We start from the raw sequence: 17,474 nt of genomic DNA, 5'->3' as shown, positions 1-17,474 counted from the left end.
CCTGTACGCCTTTTTAGAATGCCAATGACTAGGCTCTATTTCCAAACAGAGCCTAGTCACTGGCATTCTAAAAAGGCGTACAGGTAGTTCTGACGTTCTTTCAAGATGAGAACCTCTGTGATAGATCAACGTCCCAAAGTACAACTTGGTGATTAGGAAGAATCAGAGCACATCTTATGTATAGATAAGTAACTACATATAATACAGGTACAAAATTTAATTTTGCCAATATAGGAGAAGTTGTCTTGGCATTACTCTCTTATGAATATTCCTGATGAGAATAAGGTGAAGGTTTCCTGGGCCTTTTGTAAGGATACATTATTTTTTCACTTTAAGTCATCTTGAACAGTGTATCTGTCTCTTCTCCATATCCACTGGTGACCCAATCTGATTTATTGACTGTACCTTCCTGCCTACCTTGGAGGTAGGTCCACATGCCTGTCTTCCATAAAAATAAAATATATTTCTCCTTTTACTGCCCCAGCTGATCTTTACCTTGTACAAATTTTCTAGATCTTCCTTTTGCTACCTGAATTTTCTAGAGTACTATGGGTCTCTTGTACTCATAGACCTATGATTAATTATTGATATGTAGAAATACATATTTTATACAATAATTAGTAACAAATCATAGTTATTTAATATGCATGTTTAAGATCTAAACTTAAAAAATTGACATCAATGGATAGACAGGACAAGGTAATTCTAATGAATTCTATGATCCGATTTATCTGGCACCATCATGGATTTTTTTTCTTTTAGTCCCTTTGTTAATAATCCTGGAAGAATCCTTCTGGAACTGGGGGATGACTGAAAGATGGAAAAAGGGTGGGGGAAGAAATTAAGACCAAACAACTAATCTGCCATCATCATTTTTGAAATTCATATCCGGAATTTACTAGGTAGAAATCTGGGTTCAGTGTTTTTGTCATTTAGACATACAAAAATTCATTCAGTAATCACACAATCATAACACTGTTTTTATTCTACCTTGAGTGCACTTTTTCTAATTGTATTTTGTTTTTTTGAGATGAAATCTTCGTCTGTAGCCCGGGCTGGAGTGCAGTGGAGCATAGCTCCCTGCAACCTCCACCTTCCAGGTTCAAATGATTCTCTTGCCTCAGCCTCCTGAGCATCTGGGACTACAGGCATGTAACAACGTGCCCAGCTAATTTTTGTATTTTTACTAGAGGTGAGGTTTCACTATGTTGGCCAGGCTGGTCTTGAACTGCTGACCTCGTGATCCAACCACCTCGGCCTCCCAAAGTACTGGGATTATAGGCGTGAGCCACTGCGTCTGGCTTCTAATTCTATTTTTAATGGTGACTTTCACTTTCATTTTTGTTCATTTGGCTTAATATTAAAACAGGAGGCTTATTTTCATTTTTTGAGGTACCACGATGTTACTCACAGGTTTTTATTGCAATCCTCTTCTTTAAACATAATTTTCACACTCCTGTTCTGACATGTTTCCAAATCGTTACATATTTTGTTTAAATAATAGGTATACCCTTTAGCCTTACACATATGGCTATGTAAAATAGTTTCTTACACTCTGAGAAAGTAAGCCAAAGAGGATTGTACTTACATATTTTTTTTTATTTTTAAATTTGTGTCTTTATATTGTGCCTCTTTCCATGGTAAAGAAAAAAGGAAAATGACACTGTGTAAAGTAACTGGGGGGAATATAAATTCAAATATGGCTCTCAGTTTGGAACAGGTAGCATAAACCTTTGTTGTAGTACTATTGCAAATACTCAAATTTAACAGAAAGCTAATATGTGAATTAAACAAGTAAAATAAATATACAAAACCTATCTATTGGGCCAGGTGCAGTGGCTCACGCCTGTAATCCCAGCACTTTGGGAGGCCAAGGTGGGCAGATCACTCGAAGTCAGGAGTTCAAGACCAGCCAGGCCAACATGGTGAGACTCTGTCTCTACTAAAAATATAAAAATCGGGGGTATAGTGATGTGTGCCTGTAATCCCAACTACTTAGGAAGCTGAGGCAGGAGAATTGCTTGAATCTGGAAGATGGAGGTTGCAGTGAGCTAAGATCATGCTACTGCACTCCAGCCTGGGAGACAGAGTGAGACTCTGTCTCAAAAAACAAAACAAAAAAATTATTTATTGCTAAACTCCCACAACGTGAATTTTATTTTGATATGAATTCAATGTATAATATCTTAATTAATGTTTTGGTCTATTGTATTCTTCCAAATTCAGAAAAATACTGAATTATTAAAAATTAGAAATGAAATTAAAATCTTGCTTTGTTTCCCCTTAAAAACGGCATGAAGACTGAACTATTACATGTACCAGATGAAGGAGACTCTGAGGAGAAGACAAACTAATTGAAGGAGACAGTAGAGCATTCTGCAGTTTAGAGATACCAATGCAGGTGTCGTGCCAAAATGGGCTACTTAGATTGTCCTTTTCAGGAAGGTGTATTCACTTCTCTATGGTTGGGGCACTTTGGTTCATGAGCAGTTGGTGCTTCTGTTTCATGACAATTTCTTTGCTATATGGAAGGTTAGTTCTTAAACTTGCATTTGTTTCAGAAAGACAGGTATCATGGTTTAGTTTATATTCATTGTATTTACTACTGCCAAAAATATGAGGTTGTTAAGGGGCTGTAAAATAATTTTCTCTTTATTTCTCTTCCCTCTTCTCCTATGTTTACAAATTAAGTCAAGGAGTAATGTGTAGTACTCGGGAATTGAATTTCCCTGTGTGCCAGCAAGCTTACTGAGTCAAGTAAAAGAAAAAACTGCCGTGATCTACTGATTTCTCATAATCAGTAGTTGATTCCTTTCAGATCAACATATGTAACCCTCCACAGCTCATAGGAAATTTGGAAATATAAATGGTATAGAAATTGTTCCATAAGACACATAAGCATTTACAAAATCTGAAAAGGGATGCTGAAGGATTTATGTCATGCCCAGCAACTTAGTTCTTTTACTTAATGGGCTCTACAATTAGCTTTAAAAAATAATTACTCAAATAACCAGATGTTGATTGATGAATAGATGCTACAAAAATTTTAAGGTCAGTAAATCACATAATGAAATTTTTATCTCTAAATAACGAACGGAATGTTAAAATTGTGGAAAAAATAATATTGTATTTTATCCAAATAATCACAGCATTTCAGCATGGCCAGATTCCTTAGCCATTCTCATTTTCTCAACTCACTAGCTTTTCTGCAGAACTCCTGGTACCTGATTGTCAGTTTTCATTTGAATTCTGTCAGGAATTAAGGGGAAATCCAAGACCCATGCGTTCCAACTTCCACATGTTGACCTGTTTGCCTTTCGAAGCAGTATTACCTTTTCACTTGAATGTTCTTCAAATATTTTAAGGTAGCTCTGAATTGCCACTACTAGGTCTTTATCCTACACCTGATGATCTCGTCTCTTCAAACTTCTTGAGAAAATTCTGTAGATTATAACTTTCTACCTATATTTTTCTGAACTTTTGATCCTTTGCAGGCATGATTGCAATATTTTCTTATCTATACAAATGAGCAAATACATGCAAAAGCAGACTGAGCTATAGTGGCTTAAAAATGTAACCCAGGCTTAATCTGTGATCTTTCTTAACAGGTTTTAAAAGCAGATCTAGACAAGAAAAAACAATCCATGGACAAACTTTATTCACTCAAACAAGATCTTCTTTCAACACTGAAGAATAAGTCAGTGACCAAAAAGATGGAAGCATGGCTGGAAAACTTTGCCCGGTGTTGGGATAATTTAGTACAAAAACTTGAAACGAGTACAGCACAGGTTAGTGATACCAATTATCATGCTATAGATGATCTCAGGGATTTCTGAAACCTGCATTAAGAGAGTAACATTATAATCCTGCAAAAGAAGTAACCAGATTGGTTTTGCCTTGTATTTAGTTAAATAAAAACATGGTCCTTTTGCCTGTCTTCTTGTTGGAGAATGGTGCTGAGGTAAAGTGCTAATGAACTGAACTTGTTACTGACCTAGAGTGAATCCCTTTCAGCCCAGTAGTAATGATTCACTGAGTGATTTAGAGCAGGTGAACAAAATGCTAGGGAACTGTATCATCACACTCTAATCCCAAATCAGAGACTCCTAGAACCATGAGGACTGGTAGTCAACTCCATTTTACTCTTGAGAAAAATGAAACTTAGACAAGTAAATTTTTCAAGACAAGTTCGTGGTAGGAGCAGGACTAGGGTTCAGGTCCTTAGATTTCTCTGAACGTTTTTTATTAGTGCAAATAATTATTTGACTATTGAGCTTTTTCTGCCATGGACTGCTGATTTCATAAAATCCTGAATTTGGCTTAGTTACACTAACACATATGGGCTGTAGATTATGAAAACGTCTCAGCAACATTTGTGGTATGTGGTTTTATTATAATAATTTGTAAAGATTTAGCAACTTAAAAAAAGTGGGATATTTTTAAAGTTGTACCTCTTTTTGAATTACACAGTTCGATAGTAGAATAATGAGTAGTCATTCAAGATATAAACATTATGTATAACAGTATTTAACATACTCTGCCACATAGTTTGGCATTATAAGGCATAACTTTCACTAATTGCAGTTCATAGCTCAGTGTATATGCATACACTTTCATATTCAATAGATTTTAGGCAGATATTTCCTCTATCATGAGACAAGTGCAGGGAATTTGTTTTCTTGAGACCTGACATCTGATAAGCAGCACTTAGGGCATGTCTTTTGAAGACATGAAGTTTGTAGTATTGCCTTCAGGAATACAACTTAAGACAATATGATAAACCAGCCTATATGATTTTCGGTCACAGTTCTTTTTTTGTTTTAATCCAATTTCATATTAAAAAGTTAAAATCTGAAGGAATATGAATATAAGTTGTAGTAATTTCCAACACAATCATTAGATAACTCCATTAGTTTTCCATTAAGCATCCTTTAGCAATTAATTGATCTAATGTTAACTTTACTACTATATTGTGATTCCCCTCATTTTATGTGATCTGCCCATGGCTTCTTTGCAATACATTGGTATTTATGTAATAAATACATGAGACATTAGTTAATTTGATACTTTTAACCCTACACTAATATTATTCCCATATGTAACCATTGCTTCCATAGATTATTGCTGCCATAAAATGGTCAATTGCTGTGTTATGAAAGATTGCTATTATTTGATTATTTTGACATGCATCCCTTTGAAGGGATGTGTTTGTGGAGCTGTAACTGTTAACCATAGGTCATGTTCTAGTTCATTTGTGTAGCATGCAGTGGTTATCAAACTTGAGTCCGCATAGTAGCCACCTAATGAGCTAATTAAAATGCATATTCATAAACATTTTGCTCAGAAAATCTCATCCATAAGCTATGATAATGATCTAAAAATCTGCATCTTTACTAAGCCTTTGTTATAATCTGCAGACCATATTGGGGAACAACACATGCTGGGATCTACTTAAGGGGGAAGGGTGGGAGGAAGTAGAAAAGCAGAGAATATGGCTATTGGATACTGGGCTTAATACCTGTGCCATGAGATAATCTGTACAGCAAACCCCTGTGACACATACTTATCTATGTAACAAGCCTTCACATGAACTCCTGAACCTAAAATAAATGTACAAAGAAAATAGGAAGACAGTGACACGTGTGTGAATCCCAACATTCTGGTTTTCCACACTGCTCCCTGAAATGTGAAAAGGGAGACCTTCTTAGGAATATAGTATATAAATATACTCATTCCCTGCGAATAGGACTACTTTTTGATAAAGTGTGTACATCTCATAGAAATATTACTGATTTGATTAATCCAGTTGGTAGAAAAGCATTAGAAGCCTTATTTTTAATTCCTTAAAAGTTATGAGACCGCCACCTAGGCAATTTACTTGCCCTCTTCTCTTGCAACTTTTGTAACTCTATAATAAAACGGTACTAGTTTTGATTCATGTGCTTCTTTATGAAATGAAGTCCAACACGCATTATAGTACGTATCTCTTCTACTTGATCATAGGGATGCTATGAAGGTGAAATGAAGGCACAGACATGAAAGCATTTGAGGGGAAAAAGGTTGAGCTTGATATGTAAGTCATACAGTTTAGTGAGTCTGGAGGGCTTTTTGTGGATCACTATCCAGTTTTAATTTTATTTTCAAACAGTTATATTGTGGGCCAGAAACAAAGAAAAGGACAACATCGTGTAAGTTGTTTTCCAGAACACTAAGCTTGAGTCTTCTTAAGCTCATGTTTCAGTTTTCCCTCATTGGCTTTCCAAAAATTATGCGTCATAGGACCAATCCAAATGTTGCCTGGTGGTTTTTGAGCTCATAGGAAGATAGAAATGGAGTTACCCAGGAAAAGAGAAATTAAAAGGAGATGAAGAGAGACAACAGAGAAATACTATCATATAAGAACAATTAATTTTCTTTTAGCCATGTCAAATTGAGCTTGATAAAACTTACATAGCAAAAATTCCAAAAATATGGGCTGTAAGGCTGTGGCTTTGAAGAACAAAGCTCACTTGTATGTATATTTTCTATAATATTTGTGGGAGAAAATTTAGTTTCATTAATGCCTGCTCACGTGATACACTCAATTGTTTGAAAAATTCTTTTAAATAATTAGGATAAAGAATGAGCAAAGTTCTCATACTGGCTAAAACCTATAATTGTGAGGCAGGGTATGGAAATCCTGACTGAGATGACAAGGCATCCAATTGTGGTCATATAAAGAACACTGTGCTGGCAAGTATGATTGGTATTCAGGTCAAAGCTTTGAGGCATTTTGACCTTATGAAGCAGTTGCATGGCAAGAGATCAAAACATGAAAAAATAATCAGCTTGGAGAGCTGCTCCCTTGCATTTCAAACTCAGATTTGACTTGAATAATACCTGGACACAAGCTGAGGGTATTTAAGTTGATTAGAAGGTAGCACAAAAAGATAGAAAATACTTTGTTTCTAAATGTTGTAAAGATAATAACTCTTGCTGTGTGGAGGCTTACAATGAGAAAAGAGGGCAAATATACCCTGGATTGACTTATTCAAAAACTCAAATGATCCTGTTTTACTGTAATTTTTTGTAAATATATTTATTGCAATTTGTACATTTTTTCCTAATTGCCTTGACCCTGATGGATATATATCTTTTAACTGGATCATAATTATGAAATATGATAGTGATAAATTCCCTCAGCATTTGCTTCTCTGAAAAGAATTTTATTTCTCCTTCACTTATGAAGCTTACTTTGTCTGTATATAAAATTCTGCCTTGGAAATTCTTTTCTTTTAAAGTGTTGAATATTAGCCCCTAGTCTCTTCTGGCTTGTAGTGTTTCTGGCAAGAGATCGGCTGTTATTTTGATGGGCTTCCATTTGTATAGGTGACCTGGCCTTTCTCTCTGCCTGCCCTTAACATTTTTTTCTTTCATTTCAATCTTGGAGAATTTATGATTATGTATCTTGGTGTTGAACTTCTCGCTGAGTATCTTGCTTGGGTTGTCTGCATTTTCTGAATTTGAATGTTGGCCTGGCTTTCTAGGTTGGGGAAATTCTCCTGGATGATATCCTGAAGTATGTTTTCCAACTTGGTTCCATTCTCCCTGTCTCTTTCAGGTACCCCAAATAGTCTTTGCTTCAGAATTTACATAATCCTACATTTCTCAGAGCTTTTGTCCATTCATTTTTATTCTTTTTTCTCCAATCTTCTCTGCCTGTCTTATTTCAGCAAGATAGTCTTCCAACTCTGAGATTCTTTACTCTGCTTTCCATTCAGTTATTGACACTGTGATTGCATTGTGAAGATCTTGTGGTATGTTTCTCAGCTCCATCAGGTCATTTATGTTCCTCTGTAAACTGGTTATCAGCTGCTGTTAACGTTTTATCATGGTTGTTAGCTTCTTTGCGTTGGGTTAGAACATGCTCCTCTAGCTCAGGGAAGTTCGTTATTACCCACCTTCTGAATCCTGCTACTCTCAGTTCATCCATCTCAGCCTCAGCCCACCATCTCACACCAGTCAGAATGGTGATTATTAAAAAGTCTAGAAACAACAAATGCTGGCCAGGTTGCAGAGAAATAAGAATGCTTTTATACTGTTTGTGAGAATGTAAATTAGTTTAATCATTGTGGAAGGTTAATCTAATTTTAATGAGTGTAGTGATTCCTCAAAGACCTAGAACCAGGAATATGCAGCAAGCCCGTTACTGGATATATACCCAAAGGAATATAAATCATCTTATTATAAAGATACATGCATGTGTATGTTCACTGCGGCACTATTCACAATAGCAAACACATGGGATCAACCCAAATCCCCATCAATGATAGACTGGATAAATAAAATATGGTACATATACACCGTGGAATAGTATGCAGCCACGAAAAGGAACGAGATTACATCCTTTGCAGGGACATGGATGGAGCTGGAAGCTGTTATTCTCAGCAAACTAATGCAGGAACAGAAAACCAAACACTGCATGTTTTCACTTATATGTGGGACCTGAGCAATGAGAAGACATGAACACAGGGAACAGAACAACACACACTGGGGCCTGTTGGTGGGGGAGGAGGAGAACATCAGGAAAAATAGCTAATGGATGCTGGGCTCAGTATCTCTTGATGGGTTGATAGGGGCAGCCTACCACCATGGCCCACGTTTGCCTATATAATAAACCTGCACGTCCTCCACATGTACCCTGGAACTTAAAATAAAAAAATACGATAGTAAAAAATTTATTATAATTAATATTTTAAAATATAGTTTATGTAATTTGAAGCATTACTTTCCTCATTTGACTGAAATTGTGCGCTATGGAAAGGGTATATTATTCATATGCTTTACAATAATATGGTAATTGTAATTACTATATTATACCTTGCAATTACCATATTTAATATGTAATTTATGTTAACTTTTATATAGCAGATGCTTTGATGTAAGCATATATATATGTGCATATATGTGTGTGTGTGTGTATATATGTGTATATATATATATAGGTATATAATTATATATATATATATATATTCAGGTAAGTCTAAAGGTTTTGTAGTTTTGTGAATTTTTAGTAGAATAAATTGTCTTCTTTCTCAGGAATAAGGAAAGTTATATGACTCATTAAGGTTCAAATATCTCATTCCCAATTTGAATATTTTGCTGTATTGCTAACAACCATTTTTGCAATGTTTTTAACTATGAGCACATCTTTAAGATAAAATAAATGCGCTCAGAATTTGCCACTTCTTGTACATGGCAGTTCATGTTTGTGCTGTATATATTTGTGTCTACATTCAAGAATGCCCCAAAAGGATTATTATATAATTATGTATATTTTCTATATAATTTTTATGTCCTGATGAGAGAGTTACACTCCTATGAAAGAGTAATATAAAACATAACTGTAAGTGATAAGCCAGTGTTTTTCATTATGCCCAAAATACAAACAGAAATATGCAAACATACCAAGATGAAAATTTCTCTACGTGCTCTGAGTTCATTCTCATTCTTTAAAGATCCTATATGTAGTTTAACCCTTCATAAATATTTTATGTCCACATTCTGGCTGTACACATTCTCAGAGCATCGTTTTGTGTATCCCTCTTTGTACAAGAGGGATATGGTTATAAATGGTTTGCCTCTCTTCTTTTTTGTCCAGTAATTTCAATTAAAATACTCTAAGGCTTTTTAGTTGAAAACCCTTTTCATTACTTTTTGAAAGCTCTCCAAGACTAGTAAGCCTGATGCCAATTAAAAACAAAAGGGAATGATTTTTTAAAAACTAAAATTAAAACAAATTACCTCACTTATGTTGTGTTTTCTTCTTATTTAAGTTCATAGGATTAACTCCCTTGAATTTTAGAACATCTTTTGGATAATTTCTCAGGTTAAAGGCTTTATTAGAAAAATTTGAAGTTGGCCAGGCATGGTGGCTTACTCCCGTAATCCCAGCACTTTGGGAGGCCAAGGTGGGTGAATCACGAGGAAAGGAGTTGGAAACAAGCCTACTCAGCATGGTGAAACCCTGTCTCTACTAAAAATACCAAAAAAAAAAAAAAAATAGCTGGTCATGGTGGCAGGCACCCATATTCCCAGTTACTTGGGAGACTGATGCAGGAGAATTGCTTGAACCTGGGAGGTAGAGATGCAGTGATCTGAGATCACACCACTACACTCAAGCCTGGGCGACAGAGTGAGACTTTGTCTCAAAAAATAAAAAATAGAAAAGAAAATTGAAGGTACAGTTTAAATAACTTTGGAAATTAACTGTATCATTTTGCTAGCAATTAAAATAGGTATTTGAGAATGGGCCTTGTATATAAGTGTGATGGGCGTTACCTTACAAATGTGTTGTCTTTAACAATATAAAATTTAAGCACTAAAAATGTAATAGATTGAGGCTGAGTTAACTCTTGGAATATCTCATTCCTTATTTATAAATGTTTAAAAACAGTAAGCTAGGCAGATTTCTATAGTGGCCATCTCATTCTAAATGTTTTTGATGTGTTTCTCTTTGCTTTTCTGTAAAACTCTGGAGTACTTAGTGAAGAAGATTCTTTCTGCAGTGGAGAGGCAGCTAGAAAATAATGATGATAATAAAATCCTACCCCTATTCAAAGGAGGCTTATGAAATTATTACACTTTATTCAGTGAGTATGTACTTAAAATACCATAAAGACAAAATGCTCAATATCTTTATGACACCTATTATCTACTGACAAACAATGAAATAACACATAGAAAATACAAGTTCTTTTTCATACCTATACTTGATAATGTCTATCTCTAATTATAGAATGTGTTTCATTACTTCAGTGTTAGATGATATGTAGAGGAAGGCTAGATGGATGAGAAAAAAATAAATTTCATTGCTTTGGAATTTTTGCAGGTGCGGTTACTTCACACAGTTGCTCAAATTCTGTATTTAATATGAATCCAGAAGACAACATACATCTCTTCTTTCTGATACAATCTGTACTAAAGACAATTTAAAATGAGGAACAAAATACATCAAATTGGACAGACAGTTTTATACAATAAACTGTCTTAATTATCATATATTATTTCGAAGAAACTAATGACTTCTTTTATGATACCTTCTGAGTATTTGACGATAATTTTGCTCATGATTCCAATGTCAGGATTTATTCAAGAAGTTTTATTACATTATTAGTATCAAAACAAGACAGTAATTAATATTAAAATTTAATTACCAAGCCAATCTGATTAACTTTGGCACTCATTGTATGCTACATTCAGCTATGGGAAGTCCTCTATACTTCATAAGATAAAGCATTTTATAATCTTGTGATTAATAACGCAGCTTCCTTTGTGACCACCTGATCTTTTGCCCAAGGATCCTCCCAAAATTCAACATATAAATATTTTCTTTTGCTTAGAGATAGAAATTGTTACCAGATTTTTGTGCCTTGTGCTACCATGCCTGTAGAGTTGGTTTTTAAGCATAGCTATCAGTCATTATTTAAAGCTGTTGCTACGATGATGCAGCATGTTTTAAACTGTAGAAGGGAAATTCCTCCATACCCATTAAAACTCATTGATCACTCAAAAGGGTTGAATATATATACAAACAACATAATGGAAAACCTTGATCCGCAGTTGTCAACCTGATTTGTGTGTGTGTGTGTGTGTAGTGTATTTTGACTAATTTTGCACAGATTTCGATATAGTATATCGAGCCAAAAATATTTAACATTGAGTAACTCTTCCTATATAATAGTTATGACATGCCATTGTGTACAATATCAATATCCTGACTTTATATATGTATGTGTATGCGTATAAGCACACTCACACACTTACACCACTTAAAAGGAAACCACAATTCATAAAAGTGTACAAGTGTTGGAGCAAGTGGGCATAGATATTAAGAATTGGACGAATGAACAATCAGACTTAGATTTACATCTATGCTACTAAAAAGTTTTATCTGCCTAAACAAGGTAACTTTCATCTATAAAATGAAAATAATGCTAGTACTTACCCTTAGGCCATTGTGAGGTAATAATAGCTACCTTTTATTCAGGTTTTACAACATAGCAGGGAATATTCTATATGTGTCTTCTAAATAAGATAATTCAAAACACTTATTGTAATGCCTGAATCGTGCAAAAATCTTCATAATTGGTACCTGTTATTGCAAGTATTAATATTTTCAAAATAAAGATGTTATCCTAAATTAGGTAACTAATATTTTATAGTTTGAATCTTTCTGGTAAGTATCTTTAAATATTCAAATACTAGAATATCTCAAAAGGCAAGAAGTAGAAATCTCTTACCCCAGCATAATAAAGAACTTACAAAAACAAAACTATATTAATAATTAAATGGAAAGTTAAAAGTTGTAATTAAGAATATCAGTCACAAATAAAAGGGAAATTTATTAATCTGTTCTTACACTGCTATAAAGACATACCTGAATCTGGATAATTTATGAAGAAAAGAGGTTTAATTGACTCATTACTCGCTATGGCTGTATAGCATTCCATGGTGGATATGTAGCACATTTTCTTTATCCAGTCTATCATTGATGAGCATTTAGGTTGATTCCATGTCTTTGCTATTGTGTTTAGTGTTGCGGTGAACATAGACATGCATGTATCTTTATAATTGAATGATTTATATTCTTTTGGTATATAACCAGTAATGAGTTTGCTGGGATGAATGTTGTTGATGTAGGAATACTGGTGATTTTTGTACATTGATTTTGGATCCTGAAATTTTGCTGAGGTTCTGTATCAGATCAATGAGCTTTTGGGCAGACATATTGGCCAAAGTATAGAGCCATATCATCTGCAAACAAGGATAGTTTGACTTCTATTCTTCCTATTTGGATGGCTCTATTCTTTCCTATATAGAGCCATGTATATACTTCTATATATATGTGTATATATATACATATACACATATACACACTTCTCTCTCTATATATATATACTTCTCTATACTTCTATTCTTTCCTATTATTTATTTCTCTTGCCTGATTGCTCTGGATAGGATTTGCAGTACTGTGTTTAATGGGATTTGTAAGAGAGGGCACCATTGTCTTATTTTGGGTTTCAAGTAGAATGCTTCTGGCTTTTGCTGATACAGTATAATGTTGGGTATGGACATTTTATAGATAGTTCTAATTATTTTGAAATCTGTTCCTTCAATGCCTAGTTTGTTGAGGATTTTTAACATGAAAGTGTTGAATTTTATAAGATGCCTTTTCTGCATCTACTGAAATGATCATGTGGTTTTCGTTTTTTTTTGGTTCTGTTTATAGGGTGAATCACATTTATTAACTTGTTTTGAACCAACCTTGCCACCCAGGATAAAGCCTCCTTGATCATGGTGGATAATCTTTTTGGTGTGCTACTGGATTTGGTTTGCTAGTATTTTCTTGACTATCATTGCATTTATGTTCATTAGGGATATTGACCTGAAGTTTTCTTTTTTTGTTGTGTATCTGCCAGGTTTTGGTATGAGGACAATGCTTGCCTCATAGAATGAGTTAGGAAGGAGCCCCTCCTCATTTTTTTGGAATAGTTTCAGTAGGAATGATATCAGCTTTTCCTTCAATATCCGTTACAATTCAGGTGTGAAACTTTCTGGTCCTGGGCTTTTTCTGGTTGGTGTGCTTTTTTGTTACTAATTTAATTTTGAAACTCATTATTGGTCTGTTCAGTGATTCAATTTCTTGGCTCAAACGTGGAAAGTTGTATGTTTCCAGCAATGTGTCAATTTCTTCTAGGTTTTCTAGTTTGTGTGCATAGAGGTGTTTATCATAGTTTCTAAGGGTTTTTTGTATTTCTGTGAGGTCAATGGTAACATCCCCTTAGTCATTTTTGATTGTGTTTATTTGAGTCTTCTCTCTTTTTCTTTATTAGTATAGGTAGTGGTCTGTCTTTATTAATAATTTTTTCAAAGAACCAGCTCCTAGATTCATTGATCTTTTCTATGTTCTGTGGCATCTCATTTTCCTTCAGTTCAGCTCTGATTTTTTTATTTCCTGTCTTCTGGCTTTGAAGTTAGTTTGCTCTTGCTTCTCTGTTTCCTTGTGATGTTTTGTAATTAGAGATCCTTCTAACTTTTTTATATGGGTGTTTAGTGCCATAAGCTTGCCTGTTAACACTACTTTTAGATGTATTCCAGAGATTCTGGTATGTTACATCTTTTTAAACTTTCATTAGCTTCAAATAATTTCTTGATTTTTACCTTAATTTCATTATTTACCCAGAGATCATTCAGGAGCACTTTGTTTGATTTCCATTTTAACATATGGTTTTGAGCAATTTTCTTAACATTGATTTCTATTTTTATTGCACTGCGCTCTAAGAGTGTGGTTGGTATGATTTTGTGGGTTGTTAAAATTTTTTCCTAAGGATTGTTTTAGGCCCAACTCTGCATATCACATTTTTATTGTACCTTTAGATATGTTTGGATACACGAATACTTCCCATTGTGCATACACCACTCAGTATAGTCACATGCTGTACAGGTTTGTAATTAGGAGCATAAGCTATACCACATAGGCTAGCTGTATAGTAGTCTACACCATCTAGGTTTATGTAAGTACACTCCATGGTGTTTGCACAAAGACAGAATTACCTAAGGATAAATTTCTCAGAATGTGTCCCAGTCGTTCAGTTATACATGACTTGTAGTGATTCCTAACAAACTGGAGAGAGTGGTGGAAAAAAAGTATTTTATTTCATTGTATACCCTTTTATATTCTTTAAAATTGCTTAGATGTACATATATTTCTTTTTTAAAATGTATATTTTTAAACAAATGGAAGAGAAGACGGAAAGAAAGAACCTCATTGCATGAACATAGTTTGATTTTTCCAGGCTTACCAAAATAAACACAATCTTACTGCAAGAAGAGGCGCACCCTGGAATAATATCAGGAGGCTGACAAATGCTCTTCCAATTTTTCTCAGAATGAGAAAATGTAAATTTTAAAGTCTAAAATTTTTAAACATATGTAATCTTATGAGTAATAAGGACTATAGAAAAATTCTTCAAATTTCCCTGAGCGTTTAGAAAAGATAGTGGTTACTACTGATATTTGACATTATTGAGCATTTATTTTATTCAAATATTGTTTAATTCTCAAAACCAGAACTAGCTACATAATTAGTGGGTGTAGTGCAAAATGAAATTACAGGACTTCCTGTTCAAAACCTAAGAATTTCAAGGCAGTAGAAGCAGAGCTTGAAAACAAGCATGGAAGCCTTCTGAGCAGGGGTCCTGGGCAACTGCATAAATTACAAGCCCATGAAGCTGTCCTTGCTTGTAACACACCTGTGAAGAAATGTGTTATCATTCCTACTTTAAATATGAAGAAAACAATGTATAGATTTAAGATAAGAACCGACCAGCCCCAAATGTCACAGTATACAAACTATGGATTTGGTGTTCAGTTATTGTGGAGCCTGGCTCCAAGGTGTCTGCTTGTAATCATTCTAAGAAGAACCAACCCCCAAATGTAAAGACAAGTAATTCTAAACCTTTCCTATTTTTTTTTAACTAGGTCAATGAACTTACAGATCAAATGAACAGTATTTTAAAAACAAATATATTTTATTTTCATGATATCATCTGAGAGTCTTAAATAGACTCATAATCAAAACGGAGAAAGGTAACTGGATAAATGTATAGTTAGCAAGATATAAAGATTGTGGAATATAGGTCACACTGTATTCTATCCTAGTTTTGATCCTGCCATATTCAACATTTTAGTTAAGGCACTAAGTTATTCTTATCATGCTTGTAGTTTTCCTCATTGTAATGCATTTGAGTGACAGGAATACAATTCCATAGATATTGATATATAGATAGAAATGATAGATTTAAAACAATGATTTGACAAAATTTTTGAAATTTTTCTTTGCTTACAAAAGCAACATTTTGCAGATAATATCTTACAGTAGAAATTTGGAAACTAAACAACTACAGAAATATACATTGTATAACAGAAACTATCTCTACTTTCTCTGTCAAAAAAAAAACCCAACCAATGTTTATGTCTAGCATTGTGGACTCGATACTATAAGGCAAACATTTTTCAATGACATTGAAGTATTTGAAATATAATACTCTATCCACATTTATATAGCATAATTTACTTAAACCATCATCTATGACATTAGGTTGTTTCCAAAATTTACTGTTTATGAAGGCCCTATAAACAAGGATAAATGTTATATGTAGCCTTCAGCACCAAATTAAATTTAAATGTTAAAATGCTAGCTGAGAGAAATCTGTTTTTGTAACATTTAAAGAGAAAATTACTTGATTATTGTATGTTGTTTGGTATATGTAATTATTTTAGACATTGGTACTGTTCATGTGGCATTCATTTTCACAATTGTTTGTGTGATTATCATCTTCCTTATTTTACTATAAGGTTCCTAAATATGGAGTTTCTATTTTACTCAGTTCTGAATGTCCTATAGTGAATATATATTCAACAAATGTTAGAATTTTATTGAAATCTTGTGGTTCAACTGCTGTATAACTTACACAGTTTTAGAATTCTTTGACTATTGGTGTCCCTAGCCAAGAAATGCTATATTTGGACCACTAATCAAATTAGGTATGCTTCTAGCGAATAACTGGCATTATAGAGTTTGAAAATGATATTTGCCAGGGTCATGATTATTAGATTTCAAATCTTTAAGACTATCAGGTAGAAATGGTATTTAACTTACTCTGCTTTGGTTCAGATTTCAAAACAAATTTTAACAAGAGGAAGTCATAATAAGGCAGGATTCCTCTAGCTGTTAAGAAAATCTTTCCCAGTGGGAAAGTTTGTTGCCATCCTAAGACAGGAGTTTTCTCTTTCAGGGAGCAGTGAGTTCTGTAATAATCAGGAGGTTGTGTTAAATGGCCTTCATAATCACTCTCATGTCTATATTTCTTAATGATTCTAATACATAATTCAGTGTTTACAGTCAATAGCTAAAAGCCATAAGGAGATGTAGTACATTACTGACTTTTTTATTCTGATTCTATGGAGTAGGTTTTGAGAGTGATTATTAATTTGTTATACGTAATGAGTTCTACCCTATATTTACAGGGTGAATGCACAGTTTTCTTATTTCTCCATCCCAGAGGAAATGAAGTAGTATTTTCAATTACAGCACAGTAGTGATTATAATATAGAACAATTACAGAATCACGTCTTACTACTCTTTTATTAAAAATAATTCATTTTTCTTTCTTATAAGGTTTAGTATATTTTTAAATGCAGTTTCACAGTATATAATGTTGTCATTTCCCTTTACCCTCCATGGGCATATCTATCTAATTTTATAAGCAGATATTAATAAGAAAATATTAACATTACAGAAATTAAAAGCCAAATATTTAGTAGCACAAATGTTCTGTAAGATTAGACATAACTGCAAAAATTAGCTTTGTATTTTCAGAATCTCGGCATTCTGGTCTGTACATTTAAAATTATATATTTTCTTAATCTGC

At 33.8% G+C, this 17,474-nt stretch overlaps 1 protein-coding gene across 10 annotated transcripts in view; it reads left to right on the top strand.

Moving 5' to 3' along the window:
- The window catches only part of DMD (dystrophin), a 2,282,798-nt gene that overhangs the window by 790,324 nt on the left and 1,475,000 nt on the right, over positions 1–17,474 (top strand). For all 10 annotated transcript variants that reach the window (XM_032285804.1, XM_032285805.1, XM_032285797.1 and 7 more), the window contains one exon: positions 3,609–3,788. In XM_032285804.1, coding sequence (XP_032141695.1) covers positions 3,609–3,788 — 180 coding nt within the window. The remainder of the gene's footprint in view (positions 1–3,608; positions 3,789–17,474) is intronic.

Source organism: Sapajus apella, unplaced genomic scaffold, assembly GCF_009761245.1.
Source record: "Sapajus apella isolate SASKATOON/1434 unplaced genomic scaffold, GSC_monkey_1.0 scaffold17, whole genome shotgun sequence".
NCBI classification, from domain to species: domain Eukaryota; kingdom Metazoa; phylum Chordata; class Mammalia; order Primates; family Cebidae; genus Sapajus; species Sapajus apella.
The sequence above is the reverse complement of the archived record's forward strand: the minus strand, read 5'-3'. Positions and strand labels throughout refer to the sequence as shown.